Consider the following 16,377-nt stretch of genomic DNA (forward strand, 5'->3'; position numbering starts at 1 on the left):
CTTTGAAGTAATTTAAATAAAATTGAATTTTTTAAAATTTCTTGTGCATCTAAGTATTAGATTTATTAATTTTCTTTATGCCGTTTTTGTTTTAGGTAAAATTGATGAAGGATAAGGACAAAAGAACAAAACTCATGAATGAGATTATGAATGGTATAAAAGTTCTGAAACTATATGCATGGGAAAACTCCTTTATAAAAGAAGTAATGAATATCCGATGTATGGAAGTTGCCAGTCTGAAAGCCCAAGCCTACTTAAACGGTGCTGTTACTTTTGTCTTTTCTTCAGCTCCCTTCCTGGTAAGTTTCTATTTTATAAATGAAATTTTCCAAGAATGATATTTGTCCATATATACTCAGAATTGTGGGTTTTACTTTCTCAAATACAAAATTTAAGATATTTCTCCTATACTTTTTAGAATAAATATATTATTATGGCAGAATGTGAAACATCTTTGAACATTGATAATGTAAATTTTATACAGATTATAAAATATAAATGATTCTTGAGAAATAAAAATACCCTGCTCAAATATATTAGGTGATAATTGTGAGTTAAGTATGAAGCAATCATGCATTTGACAGCTTTATAACAAAAATGAAATAGAGGAAAATTATAATGTTTACAAAGTTGGGAATATGCAAATTTCGTTTGTGACACAGAAAACTATGTATTTTAGATAAGGAGTAAAAAGCGACTTGCAACATTCCTTCTGTAGGAGTAGATTTAAAACAATTGACATGCTTTGATAATTCTGAGATAGTGAATACAATGTCTCAGCAACATGACTTAGCTAAATTGTTAGTCTGGAGAGCTATGTTTAGAGGTTAGGTAAATTTGATCTGTTGTAGCTGAAGCATTAGTTATTTTTCGAAGTATCATTTCCAAACTGTGGAATATGTTTTTTTTTTAGAAATTGAAAATGTACACTGAAGATTATGTTCAAAGTTATATGCAACCATACAATTACAAATTACAACAATTTGTAATTAAAATAGATAATTAATTAAGATGTTCAGATAAATTAAAATTCTTACTATCTTTTGGGCCTCTCAGCTGTTATCAGAGAAAAGTTTAAATAGAACAATTCCCAGAAATTTACATTATTAAAAAGTAAAATTAATTCTGGCAGTTATTTTCAAAATATTGAAAGAAATATAAAAATAAATAATTTTGTGAGATATTATTTTGTGAGCTAAAGCATAAATGTATTTGTAATAAATTTTTACGTATGCATGTACCTGAATGACTCTTATATTTGAAATTATGTAGGAATTTTATTTGACATTGTCCCTTATATTTATTAAATTATTTGCAGTCAGCAATGATTCATATCACAATTATAAGATCTGTATAGCCTTTAAATTTTGAAACAGTTTATTGAATTAGCATAAAGAAATTTTATGCTTCAATACATTTTAGTTTTGTGTCTTTCTATAAAAATTAGTTGTATTTTTTTTTCTTTTACTATGATGTTATTTAAAATTAAATTTTGTTAATTTTAAATTGCAATCTTTGTGTTAGGTATCTCTTGCAAGTTTTGCAACATATGTATTAATTGACTCCAGTAATGTGCTGGATGCAAACAAAGCTTTCGTGTCATTGTCATTATTTAACATTCTTCGAGTTCCAACAGCTCTTTTGCCTATGATCATTACTTTTACTGCTATGGTATGTATATATTTTATTTATTTATTTTTAAAAATGATATATTTATTACTCTGCTTCTTTTACAACAAGATTTGATCATATTATTAACATCTATATCTGAGGCACATATCTGTCATCAAATACCAATTAATCACTTTGCAAAATCTTTAAATATTTATATTTAGCATTTTTAAGTTTATCGAATCTTGAGTGTGGAATAAAATCATTGTTTAAGTGTTTATGCTATAATGTTTAATTATGCTATATATTTAGAGCAGTTATGCAATATATCTAAATAAGATAAATCTGACTTTTCACTCTTATTTAATCTACTCTAGTTTGAGCTATTGCTGTATTAGTAAAAAATAAAACAGCTTTGAATATAAAAAAATAAGACTATTAATGAAATGATACTTTACATTTATCAATAAAAGTGTACTTTTTTTTTTTTTTTTTGGTAAGCTATTTTATTTTGTGTATATATATTTACACAAAATTTCTTTAAAGATATGGTATTTATTCATGTAACATTTTTATTATATTTGTTTGTATACTTTATTTTCTATCCCAGAGAAATTTTTTAATTCTTTATTTCTCTCTTTTCAGTTTGTAGTATCCCTTAAAAGAATAAATAAATATCTCCAAGGAGATGAAATTGATCCAGACATTATCAAGCATGATCCCTCAGAAAGTAACTATTATGGATGGTTTTATGATCTATAAACTATCTTGAAGATATATTTCAGTTCTATATAAAATTGTAAATTTTAAATTATCTGACTTTTGAAACATTTTTTTTCAGCCATTCCAAAAAATATTTTGTGAATTATTGAATGTTTAGTTTATAATTGCATTTTTTTATATTTGCTATTAATGTTGTTGTTTTTAAACTTTAACAATACAATTGAACTTTTTATACATTTTAAAATTATGCTGTTTTATGACTGTCACTTTCATGTAATTAAATTTATTAAGTTCTAGGAAAATGTAAAATTAAAAAAACATTTAAACTTACATCTTGTCCAGTATGGTACTTGCTGTCTTGATTTCAGTAATTAACTAAATTTTAACTAAATACCTACATTTCTTTTCAATACATATAGCAGATATCTGAGAAAATATATAACAATAGAGGAAATTGTGGTTTTATTGACATAAATTTGATTTTTTTTCTAATATTTCTTGAAAATTTAATCTCTAATTATTGAAAATTCATTTTGTTGATGAAGAATTAAACTTATGTTAGATTATATCTCATTTAAAAATTAATTATATATATTGCGTCTTGTAACGATAGATCAGTTATTCTTAAGAACTGGAATATTAGTACAAAAATCATGATTGAGTTTTTATAACTTTGGTAAAATATTAAAATTGAATAAATTGCAAAATCTGTGAAAAATATCTATATAAATACTATTTTAATACTAATCTGTTTTATACTAATTTATCAATTTAAATGCCACTTCTCTGATCTTTTCAATATATTCCCCAAATGAAATCATATAGTACTAAGAGCTTTCTCAACTTTGTATATTTATATACATTTTGAAATTTGCTATAAAATATATAAATTTTTTAATGAAACATTTTTAAGAACACTATTCAAATCCATTAAAGAATGAAAACTAGAAAAGTAAAACCTTCCAAGTATTTTCATTTGCATGCTATTGCAATAACTTTATGATGATTTAAAACAAAAATTTCTGCAATGCATCTATTGCATGTAGTTGGTGGCATTCTGTTCAATGACTCTGACATGTCACTAACTTCATCCAAAATAAATAATAATTTTTTTAAAAAAAACCCTCTACCAAGCCATAGGAGATATGTTGGTATCACTAACAACATATGTGGCCTTATCTGCTATATTCTATCTGATAAAAGGTTAAACAGGAATGTCACAAACAAGATAGAAAATATATACCATTTCTTGTTATTGTAAACCTAAAATGTGTGAATTTGAAAACTCTTAAAGTATAAGCAAAATCTCAATATACTTACATTATTATTTTATTACTTACATTATTATTATTTATTATAATAATGTAAGTAAGTAATGTAATGTTATATTATTTTTAAAACAAATATTGTCTCATTTTAATTTATGAATTCTTTCATTTATGATTTCCAGAGGACCCTGTAATCATTGAAAATGCCACATTCTCTTGGACTAAAGAAGATGCTCCTGCTCTAAGCAACCTCAATTTCCGTGTCAAAGAAGGATCTTTAGTAGCCGTGGTTGGTCAGGTTGGAGCTGGAAAATCATCCCTTCTTTCAGCCTTGTTAGGTGATATGGTAAAATGGTGTGGGAAAGTTAATGTAAAGGTAATTGAAGTTTCAATATTTAAAATAAAATCTTTTGTCTTTCTTGCTAAATACTTATTTCATATTGTTCATATATAATTGAAAGTGATCAAGTCAAAGGAAAAGAAAAATTGCATCTTCTTTTATTGCTTTAAAATTCTTCTATGCTATTGGAAAATAAATCTCTCATATGAATATATATATCAGTTTAAAATTACTGCATGTGTATTGATTTACACAATTTTTTTCTATTATAAAAATGATATTTTAAAACATTCAGAAATATATTTCCCATTTTCTTTAAACTAAGAGCTTTTTTAACTGTACTAGCAATGTGTTATTATTCATTTATTAAGAATAAATGATTGTAAGCAATAGAAAATATAAAGGGAACTAACGGAACAGAACTAATCGATTGTTTTGCAAGTGAGTATATATATTTATAGTTGATTTCAACATCTTTCACATCGCCTTAAAATAGAGTATTTTGGGCATGTATTTATTTTGTCTGCTGGTTCGATCGCAGAATCACGTGTAATATTTGCCTAAAATCGCCTGCAAGCAATATTAATGCGTCTTGTATGTTTCTTCTGAGGCTCTGAATGAATGCCAGTCTTGCAATAATTCATCAAGAGTCTTGGGTGATTTAAAAAAAAAAAAATTATGCACCTTTGTGCATTTATATCAAACAATAAGTTTGCATTTCTGCAATACTTTTCCCAGTTGACAGTCCTTCTTCCTTTCTTCCACTTAACAGTCCTTCCGACATTCTTGTAGCAGTGTTGCAGCTATTCCAGATGTAAGAGCTAAGGCAATGTCATTTTAGGATTGAATTGATACCAGAATAAATCTAATTAAGAACCAATACCAGTTACACCTTGGGTATCTAGGAAGAAGATTTTTCCAACTCCATTATAAAAAGTTTGCATTATTTAATTGTAAATGCATTTTTTTTTTTTTACTCAAGTGTTAGCTTATGAATATTTGATTGCACAAACCATAAGTTATCACCTGTATTGTAATTTTGTTCATGACGTAATTATGCATCAAAAGAAGAAGCAGCAGACTGATTTTGTGATTGGATTCTCATTTGATTGTGAACTCTGCCATCGATCGTGATTTTTAAGCACACATCTTCAATCATTATCAACTCTTCATTGTGGATTGCCACTGTGAAGTCCATGTTCATACTTAAATTTTCCTTACTTATTTGCTGGAAAATATTTTCAACCATCATTTTATTATATTTCCCACATAGGGGAAATAGAAATAAGAAGAGTAGGAGAATAAGCAATCAATATGATTGCAAACACTGAAAAAATTTGATTTGGATGTGATGCTTTGCACGCATCATTAATGCATACATCCCAGTATCGATTGTTTTCCAAAAAATTCAGACATGAACATACACTGTGAAAACTAGCATGTGTAATGCCATTGGCAATTCTCAATTATGATGCTTGGCTCAGCACATTTATCAACAGCGTGCGAAGATAGAAGTGTTCATCTTGATTGGCATGCATGGTGTACTGTCACCCTTTCATAGTTTCTTTGAATATGTCAAGTTTTAGCATATAAAATTGCAAAACATTAAAATTGGAAGAAGAACAAAAAAGAAAAAATATGAACAAAATATTTCAATTCAAACTCAGATGAATCAACACAGCTCACTTCAACAATGAGAAGCAAAAGATTTCAATCCTTTCACTCCCCAGAGAGATAAATATTGTAACATAATTTGAATTCAAATGAAATAAATCAACACAACTCCAATTCCTCTATCAGTTGCATTGCAAAATTAGAAAAACAGTTGAAAAACGATAAAAAAAAATAAAACTCTTAAAATGAACGCCATGTTAAATGACATAGTTCAATGTCATACAAAATAATTAAATCAAAACAAAAATAAATGAGAATCTTTGAAAATTTAACTTAAAAGTGCAATCGGAATTATTGAAATGGTGTCATAAAATATTTGATGTCGCGTATGTTGCTTTTATGTCCAACAGCACTGTTTTTTAAAAAGCATTTTTTTTTTTACTTGTCATAATTGTGATACCTATATAATAAGTACATAACAACATGGCCATTTTTGAATGCAACATTTTGTGAAAATTTTCAAAGTAATCAGTGAAGAATTTTCAGAGATTTAAGCATTTGAACAAATAAATATTTACATTTTTTTATATATATATATAGATTTAGCACTTACTTTTTTTCCAGTTTTAGAATTCAAATTCGCTTATGTCAATTCTTTTGGTCAAGACCAAGATTTTTCAAAAAGCTTTCTTTTGAAGTTTACAAATTTATTTGAAATTGCATTTTTAAAGTACAATTTAGATGTAAATAAATTAAATATATATTTGTTTTTAAAAGTAATATCAGTATTTACCTATGTAAATACATGTTTTGTAAACTTAGAATTGTTTCTATATTTTTATCCTTCGTGGATCCTGGTTTTCTTTTCTTTTAATAAGATGTGTATTTCAATACATCATATGTGTATAAATGTATATAAAGTTTTAAAAACAAATCTTACTAATGTTTTTTTTTTTAATTTTATGATTATAGGGATCTGTTGCCTATGTTCCTCAGCAGGCTTGGATTCAGAATGCCACTTTAAGAAAGAATGTTCTGTTCACCCAACCCTATGATGAAAAAAAGTACAAAACAGTTCTGGAAGCCTGTGCTCTTGCTCAAGATCTTGAGATCCTGCCTGGTGGAGATATGACTGAAATTGGTGAAAAAGTATGTGCCACTATTTCAAACTAGCAGTTTCATTTTTCATTTTTTTAGAAAAAATGTTTAGAGCAAGAAACACTTGCATGCAATTTTGTGTGTAGAATTCCTCAATCTACACTTTGTTATTATGCATTTATGTTTACTTCTTGAAAACTGAATGGCTTTTTGAATATGAATTTTGGTATTGGTTTCAAATGATTTGAATCCTGTCTTAACTGTCATTATGACAAAGCACCCAACTGGGAGGCACCTCAAATATGAGAATGAGTGACTTCCAATAGGGTAGTTGATTCTCGCCACCCTGGTAGGTACAGAAATGGTGGGGGTCGGGCACCTCAGATAGAGGAGGAGAAGCTTCCATTGTAGTAGTTGATTCTCGCCACCCTGGTAGGTACAGTTAGCTACCTCCTCATGATGAGAGGAAATGCTTCCCACAGGAAGTTGTACCATGGCTGGTACTGGCCCTTAGGACTCAACCATAATTTCCACCAGTGTTGCTGGTCCAGCGGTCCGATCATTCAGTTTTTTTCACGTATCTTCGAGGGGGTGAGAATAGCCAGTTAAGGTTATGGCAAGCAAAATTATAAATATATACATATATATTTTGTATTCTTATTTATTTAACTTGCATTGAATATATTAGTGTATGTCAGGAATGATTAATTGATTTTATTCCTTAAGCTAACATATCATTTTGAAGATATGCTGTTATTTTGAATTCTGGTTAGATGATAAGAAGAGCATCTAAACCAATAATTCAGTCTGTACCTCACCAGTATAGAAATATTTGATCCAAAATAATTGATTTAATGCTCACTATATCTGCATATATTTCAGACTTTCAATCGCTGGATTTTCTCTTGTGCTGGGTATACCTAATAGCATGCAATAAATACTAGAAAGTGTCTACTGCATTCAGAATCAATTGAATAATCCATGCTTGTTTTTTTAGACCTATGATTTAAAACCAATGAATTCCTTATGCATTACTATGTTTTCAGAATGAGAGATGCTATGTGCTCAGAGCATATAGTTCTGAATGAGGAGTGTCAATATGAAAGGGTTAAGAATATAATAACTGAGTATTTATTATTCTGAACAATGAATCTTGAATTGTGCCATACTTGCTTATAATTGCATAGCAGATTTTGTTAGTCAGTATATTAGAAAGCATATATGTATTTTTTTTTTACTATCTCTACAATTATAGGGTATTAATCTCAGTGGTGGTCAGAAACAACGTGTAAGTTTGGCCAGAGCTGTGTATAGTGATGCTGACATATATTATTTGGATGACCCATTGAGTGCTGTGGATGCACATGTTGGTAAGCACATCTTTGAACAAGTGATTGGGCCCAAAGGAATGCTCCAGAAAAAGGTAACATTCTTTTTATTGTTCTAATTTTCACTATAAAAAGTGACATTGCTTATAAATTAATAACAAAATTTACAAAACCTTTAAAATCAAAAAGATATTATATTTGTTGTAGTACTTAAAGAATAATTTCTTTCATAACATTTGTCATATTTATTAATCCATACACTGATTTAATGTAAGTATATTCATCGTGTTTATTGATGAATTTTTAAGTCTTTTTTTTTTATATATAACATGCGTAAAGAATTAGATTGTGGAATATTCAATTGTTTTTATTCATGTGAATTCATAGAAAGCAAATATATACTACTTAAAGTAAAAGTTTTATTAAATAGTGAATTAATGTCTTGATGGAAAAAAAAACTATTTTTTTGATAATACAATTTTTATGTAATATAAATGGCTTGATGTATATAATATATCATTTACTCCTAAATTAAAGAGGATTACTTTTAATTTGTCATTATTTTACTACCTACGTAAATTACACTCAACAGTATAAGCATTATTAAAATAAAATAGGACTAATAACAATATCACTTAGAACTGTTTGAAAAGTGTGTATTCTTATTGGGATTTTTATATCTACAATATATGTATCCTATCTTTTAAGGTGTAATTATAACTTTTTTGGTTACTATTATATAACTTTTCAGAATTATCAAATGTACATTACCATATATGAATGCCATAATCAAATTTGGAAATAATAAAAAGATTTGTAAATGTTGGTATTGGTAACCATAAAAATGAAAAGAATAATCGCATAAGTTAAGTAAGAGAAAGTAACTAAAATTTTATTATTTTATTTATTTTTTGTACAAACAAATTGATTAGAATTTTGTAGAAAATTATATGTGCAAAATATGTTAGAAGTTACCTAAGATTTAATTTAAAAAACACATCATTTTTAAATATCATAGGTGATCAGTTAATGCTACTAACTAGCATGTAAAACATTTTCAGAAAATATGTTTGTGTTTCAACAAGAAACACCTCACAGAACAAAAAGTATGTAAATTTTTAGAATGGATCATGTTATCATTTCTTAGAACCATTATTGGAAAAAAGAAGCGAAGAAAGTCAAATATTGTCAAAAACAGTAGAGAATTTACTTACCAAGCAGATAAGAAAAAAAAAAAAAAAAAAAAAAAATAAGAAGTGTGATATTCATTTGTGGTTATTGTTCTGCATTTGCAACCATTTATAGTTTTTATTATGACCTATTTCAAGTTTTTAATTACAAATAAAAACCCTAAGGTGAATGTTTTTCTGTAGAAATACTAGATTTATTTTTAGAATATACTAGAATTTCACTCTAACTGTGGCCTAAAAGCTGGTTTCTATACTAATTATTGGTTTATATTTTCAATCAGAAAAAATTAATCAAGAATTATATTTTATATTGACTAAGTCAATTAATAAACTGCTAACAAAATGCTATGATGTCCAAATTTTTGTATAGTTTTTTCATCCTTTTTAGTCATATTTAATAAAATATTGGCAGACTAACATTTTAAGCAAAAACTAAATAAATAAAAAAAATCATATTCCTGTATTTAAAACTAACTATGTTATGAAGCTTTAAATTTCTTTAATTTATGCAAATCAATGGCTACTTTGAGAAATTGCTGCCCTTGATTATTAGATCTTCATTGTGATTTCTATTGTAATGGTCTAAAATTGTAATATTCAAAGCATCATAACTTGATCAGTTTTAATTACTGAAGGATGGAACTTTTTTTTATGTTTGAAATGGTAGTATGTCAAGAAAATTTAATTTAATCTGATTAGATTAAATGAAATTACCGATGGCTAATTAAATGACTGATTAATTAAAATTTCATTTGATCTTTAACTTAGACTTCATAATTTTCCAGTAATACATTTGTCAACTTAAACAACAAAGATATATGTTATTTATACCAATTTGAGGGAAGTGTCAAGGAGTGATTGAAGCCAGGGTTCTTAACATCTGGGCATAACAGGTGAATAGGGTAATAGCATGACAGTGAGATTCCTTTGTATGTGATTGTGCAAGAAAATTGAGGATTTATTTAAAATGTCAATTTATAATAACACAAATTATTTATGACATTGAAAACGTTTTTTCATAACCAAACTAGAGCGGACAGCCTTTATATATTATTGTAATTAGAAATAAATAATTTTTTTAATTTGCTTTCTTAGTTCTTAAAATAAAACATTCAAATTCTCATAAAAGTCAATGGTAAATTGATTATGAATCAGTAGTAATTTTTTTTTAAGATGAATTGCAACTCATCTCTCAAACTGGTTCTATTAATTCAACTGATTCAAATCCTATCAATATTATTAGTATTTGTATCTTTTGTTATTAGAAGTTATAATAATGAATCACATTTCTATATCTTTTTCATTTTTTCAGACTCGCATTTTGGTGACCCACAGAATAAGTGTTCTTCCTGAAGTAGACACAGTAATTGTTCTTCAGGAAGGTCGAGTAAGTGAAATGGGATCGTACAAAGAATTATTAGCTAAAAAAGGAGCTTTTGCCGATTTCCTTATTCAATTTCTCCAAGAAAATGCTGGTGATAGCGTTGAAGAAATTATGCTACCTGATGAACTTAATTTAATTCAGGAAATTGCTGCAACAGTTGGAGCACCACCAGAATTAACCAGGCAAGTTGTATTCGTTTTTAATGAACATTTTCTAACTTGGGGAATATTTTGTTTGGGAAATATACACAATAAAAAGTTGATAAGTTATTGATATAAGAATTTATTATATTTTGGGGTAATATTAATTTTCATTTACATTTTGCCATGCTACTGTCAATATTTTTAAATAATAAGTATATAGTTATTTTTTGTTTTGGAAATTTCTGAACATTTATATTGAAAACTGTTCTTAACATTCTTAAATTAGAATCTTCACTTATTTTAATATGTATGTAAGGTGTTTGAAAAAAATCAATCTCATTTTGTAATTCCTTAAATATTAAACTGATACCTATATATTTTTTTAAAAAATGCTGAATTTTCTGAAGTCAAATAAGAGTTATATGAAATAAATTTAAAAGCAAATTTAGCATTTTTGTAAACCCTTATATACGAAATTTTTTGATGTATAATTATACTGTTAATAGTTTGATAAAGTAAAATGCATAATTTGCATGTAGAATCAAATGCAATTTAATATTACAGAAGGATTTGTAGAACACTAATCAATATCTTTACCAGAGAAATTTGTGAAATGAATTGGTCAATTAGATTTTAGAATCAAACAGCTATAACAAAGAGAAACATTGGTTATATTAAAAAATAATGTTTCTTTGGGAAAAAATGAATTGGTCAGAATATTTTCCTTTTTCATGTACTTCAGCTCTCGGATTTCTTTTTTTTTTCTCTCTACTTTTTTTCTATAAGCATGGTTTTTAATTTTCCAGATTTGGAGAAATATATGATATAATCTTTAAAATTATAACTTTCTCAAAGAGTAGCAAATGAAATTTTTTGTTTTTATGTTTTAAAAAATCATCTTGAATTCTGATATTTTGTTATTAAGGATATTATTAATGTATATTGTTGTTGCATGAAATGTATTAGATGATGTCAGTTGTTTTAGCTGTTCTGTTTATTAAGAAAAATTTTAAAAAATATTTATAGGCAGTTATCAAAAATGAGTGACGGTGGCAGTGATTCTGATTCTGTTATGAGTAAAGCAAAGAGAGGTTCCTCTTTATCTATTGCTGAAGGAGGTGAAGGTCTTAGAAAAAGAACTAAAAGCATGTTTGATACACCTGATAAAAGACCGGGGAAATTGAGTAGAGAAATTTCTAAACCAGGTGTGGATCGACGTCAGTCCACCAAACCTGAAGCAGCTGGAGTGAAGCTCACAGAAAAGGAATCGATGCAAGTTGGTTCTGTAAGTAATATAAAGTAATTTATATTTTAGATATTTATATAAATAAATAAAAGTGACTTATATTTCCTACATAAATAAATCAGCATGGTTTTTTTAAGAACTTTTTATTTTTTTAGGAAACTATAATCTTTTTAATAACTCTATAAATTTTGAACTTAATATAAGGGCTTAGTCCAAAAAAGATATTCACAACATGAATAAGGAACTTTGATATAATACATAAATATTACATCAAAGTTTCATTTCTGAAATAACACAAATACAGAATATTGTCGGTTGTTATATAGGATCAAAAGGCTCATCATTGTATTGGAAACACTGATTAATAATGCTGACTAGTAGAATTATAAATATCACTAACCTTATCATTTGTCATTTTAGTGCAGATTATTTTTTCCCCCTTCCTTTAATATTTTCTCCCTACTTGTCAGTTGTCACTAGTCTTGACTTACATACATTATGTTTCTGTTATTTGCCTTGATGATGATTTCACTTGAACTCTGTCAAAATATGGTTTTGATTTATTCATAATATATAACTTCTAATGGTAATTAGTTCATTTGATCTTAGGATAATCTATGGTTTATTTTATTAATTCTTCATATAAGGCTTATTCAAAATGTGTTTACATTTTTTGGAACTTTTTGAAATCGCAGAATATATGTTTACTAAACAATTTTTTTTTCTAGGTAAAAAGCTCTGTGTACTTTGACTACATAAAGTCTTACGGGTATTGGAATTTCTTCTGGACATTTATATGCTATATATTATCAAATGGATTCAGTGTTGGTTCTAGTCTTTGGCTTAGTGTCTGGAGTAATGATTCCTTGAATCCTGAAACTGCAAAGGATACACACTTAAGAGATGTTCGTTTAGGAGTTTACAGTGGCCTAGGTGGCGGAGAAAGTGAGCTATGTTTTATGTATTCAATTTTATTTTCTGCTTAGAAACGGTAGTTTAAAAAAATTTATTCAATGGATTAATTTTTAATTTGAAATATTTTATTTTTGTCCTTTCTATATGTAAAAATTATGAAAAAGTTTAGAATTTGCTTTTGATTTAAAACAATTTTTAAAATTTACTATTTATTTATTGTGGTAGCAATATGTAACTGGCCATCTAATAATTCAGTAAGAAGCAAAAAGCAAGTTTAAAAAAAAACTATATATTCTAAAAAAAAAAATGAATTAAAATTGAAAAAGAAATTTTACTTGAGAAAAATTCATGTTTATTTGCATCTTTCAAACTAAGGTCAAAACTATTTGTTCTAATTGTCTGTGAGGGTCTACTGCAGATAATAACATCATTTGATTACATCATCTCAATATGCCTTGATTCGTGTTATATTTTCTGTTTTAAAAATTATATCCTCTGATTTCTTGGTTTTAAATCTGCTACCTACTTCTTACTGGGATTTCTGTAGATACTGTTGTTACCATTTATATGAGTTCTCTATTTATGTATGTCCTTTTACATTTTGACCAATAAATGATATTGCCAAGATTTTTGAAAATGGTAGAGGGTACTGTCAAGCGTTTATGGTGATTTTCATATTAGAAATAATCATACCAAATGCAATTTACCTATGATACATTCTCATATATATATATATAATATCATTTTGATAACAATAATAGCAATAAAAGTAGTAATTTTATAGATTCTTCTTTAGATATTGATTAGTATGAGAATGATTTGTTGTGCATGAAAAATGTTACAGTGGTACAAAATTATTATGTTTTTCTTTTTATTATTTCTTTTTATTTTATGGTTTTATTATTATGTTTTTGCCATGGGTGAATGTTGGTTTGCTGGGGCTCACTAAAATGGTTTAAATGGTTACTAAAAATTTCAGTTAATTGTAATTGTCTGAGTCGCTTTCTTAGCAAAATATCTTTGAACTTTAAATATTGATATACATATAATGAACATTATTTTGAAAACCTTACACTGATTTGTTAATTGTGCCATGCATTTCCCTAATTTTCTGCCTATATTTTTATATATACAATGATATCATAATAAAGAATAGCAGCTTTTAAAAATGCATGTCTTTCAAAAAAATTTTTGCAATTATTTGATTCTGAACTTTGCAAATACAACAAAATTTTGGAAAAAAAAAAAAAAAATTCAAAGCGTATTTCATGTTAAAATCTACTTAACCCTTCTTTGCATGATGGTGGAGATTTCCATCATAACATTTAGTGAACAAAAGATTGTACTTAAAACAAGTTACTGTAAATTAGTTGTTGCTGTCAACTTTTTTCACAACCATTGCGTAATAAGAAATGTAGCTGCAAAAAAAAAAAAAAATCTAATGCCACAATTATTATGGCTAGTTTGAACTTGTCATTCCACTGTTTGTTGTGGTTGGAATAAATGTGTGAATATTTTTTTATAATTAATCTGAGATTTTTTTGCAAAAGTGTTAATGAGTGGAGAAATTTAGAAGAGAGGGACATTGCAGATTTTGTAGTTTTTGTACTCTGCTTAACATGTAAATTTGCATAATGATGGATATTTCCGTTTTACTTTTTTTAAAAAAAAATTATTTTATATACAGGATTAGCAAGAAATAAGTTACCCACTTCAGAGGGCTGTAAAATGCATTGTATTGGCCCAAATAAGATACAATTTGAACTACAGATTATTCAGATGATGCGCTTTACATTTATTAATTAAAAAAAATTTAGTACAAAAATTCATCAATAGCTGGCGTTGTAACACAAATGGCATTTATTTGCATACATTGAAAATGTGAAACATAATTTGCATTACAATGCATATCTATTACTATTTTTCTTTGGATGAAAAGAATGCGGATTCTGCACGAACATTAGTTTTTTCTCTGTTTGTCATGCCTACTTTGCAAGAAAAAGCACTACTGGTGAAATTTTTCTACCGGAACAAACAAAATTAAGTTGCAGCTCTAAAGGAATTTCGTCGTATGAATTAGATACGAGGAGGTCCAATGTCTCCAGATGCCCTATGCAAGATGATGCAAAAATTTGAAAAAACTGGGCAACTTGTCATTGATTAGTAGAGGACGGGGAAAAAAAATCCTGTCTTCCAGCATCGAAAATGTTGCGACTGCGCTCGTTGGAGTCAGCAGTCAGTCACATTATAATAGTATGCCAGTTGTTTCCCGTGTTCTGGATATGCCATATTCAACTGTACAAAAATTTTTTGCATTTTTATCCATACAAAATTCAGTCTGCGCACCTGTCGCAGGATGGGGACTTAGAAGTCCGTGAAACTTTTGCACTTCAGTTACTTGCTCGAATGGTATTTGACACAACTTGGTCATGGAACATTCTTTGGAGTAATGAGGCCCACTTTTGCCTCAGTGGACAAGTTAACACCCACCACTTTCGAATTTAGGCAGAGGGAAACCTACATGTTATCCTGGAATAACCCTTGCATCATGAAAAAAGCGACAGTATGGTGTGGTTTTACAACTGCCTTTATCATTGTATCGTATTTCTTTGAAGAGATAACTCAAACCTGTTCTGTCACAGGACATTGGTACCATGATATGCTAAGGGATTTTGTAATCTGAACTCTTCTATGAAACTCTTCTATCTAGTGTGGATGCCTTCAAGACATTTTCATGCAGGATGATGCACCACCTCATATTGATTGTTGTGTAAAGCAGTTATTAATACAGCATACAAGTTATCAGTTGTCATTTCCCAATAGTATAGCCTCATCGCTAGCCGGACATCACCCCTTACGACTTTTGGTTGTGGGGTTATTTGTAGGACAATATCTACCGTCAAAGGCCATCATCTCTACCAGATCTGAAGGACAACATTTGGCGCCATGTTTTTAATATTCCAGCAGACTCACTCCGGTCATCTATAGAAAATATAATTCTCTGATTAGAGCATATTATTGAAAATAAAAAAGGACATATTGAGCAATTTTAATTTTACTTTTTTTAACAATTATAAACCATATTAAATGGTTTTGTGTGTATTACAATGCTACCTGATGGTAAATTTTTGTACTAATTTTTTTAGTTAATAAATGTATGGTGCATCTTCACAATAATTTGTAGTTCAAATTTTATCTCATTTGGATCAGTAGAACGCATTTTAGAGCCCTCTGAAGTGGGTAACTTATTTCTTGCTAACCTTGTATTTATACTAGCATTTTTTAAAAACATTTTTCTTTTATTTTAGAGCGAAAAATATATCACCCTGATTTATTTCACACACACACACACACACACACACACACAAAAAAAAAAAAATCCTATTTATTATTTTGTTACTTGGAGAAAATTAATATTTGTTCATATATGGAACAATTGTTATTTAAAATATATTGGTTGCTTTTGAAATATTTTGTTTTGTAAGAATTGGAACCAGCTTTATCAATGAATCAATTG

At 27.8% G+C, this 16,377-nt stretch overlaps 1 protein-coding gene across 1 annotated transcript in view; it reads left to right on the forward strand.

Moving 5' to 3' along the window:
- Positions 1 to 16,377, forward strand: part of LOC129989473 (multidrug resistance-associated protein 1-like) — a 51,381-nt gene that overhangs the window by 15,927 nt on the left and 19,077 nt on the right. The window contains exons 11-19 of the mRNA XM_056098036.1: positions 96 to 299; positions 1,525 to 1,671; positions 2,257 to 2,341; positions 3,785 to 3,978; positions 6,529 to 6,705; positions 7,910 to 8,077; positions 10,485 to 10,742; positions 11,730 to 11,984; positions 12,674 to 12,890. Coding sequence (XP_055954011.1) covers positions 96 to 299; positions 1,525 to 1,671; positions 2,257 to 2,341; positions 3,785 to 3,978; positions 6,529 to 6,705; positions 7,910 to 8,077; positions 10,485 to 10,742; positions 11,730 to 11,984; positions 12,674 to 12,890 — 1,705 coding nt within the window. The remainder of the gene's footprint in view (positions 1 to 95; positions 300 to 1,524; positions 1,672 to 2,256; positions 2,342 to 3,784; positions 3,979 to 6,528; positions 6,706 to 7,909; positions 8,078 to 10,484; positions 10,743 to 11,729; positions 11,985 to 12,673; positions 12,891 to 16,377) is intronic.

This window comes from Argiope bruennichi, chromosome 10, assembly GCF_947563725.1.
Source record: "Argiope bruennichi chromosome 10, qqArgBrue1.1, whole genome shotgun sequence".
Taxonomy (NCBI): Eukaryota; Metazoa; Arthropoda; class Arachnida; order Araneae; family Araneidae; genus Argiope; species Argiope bruennichi.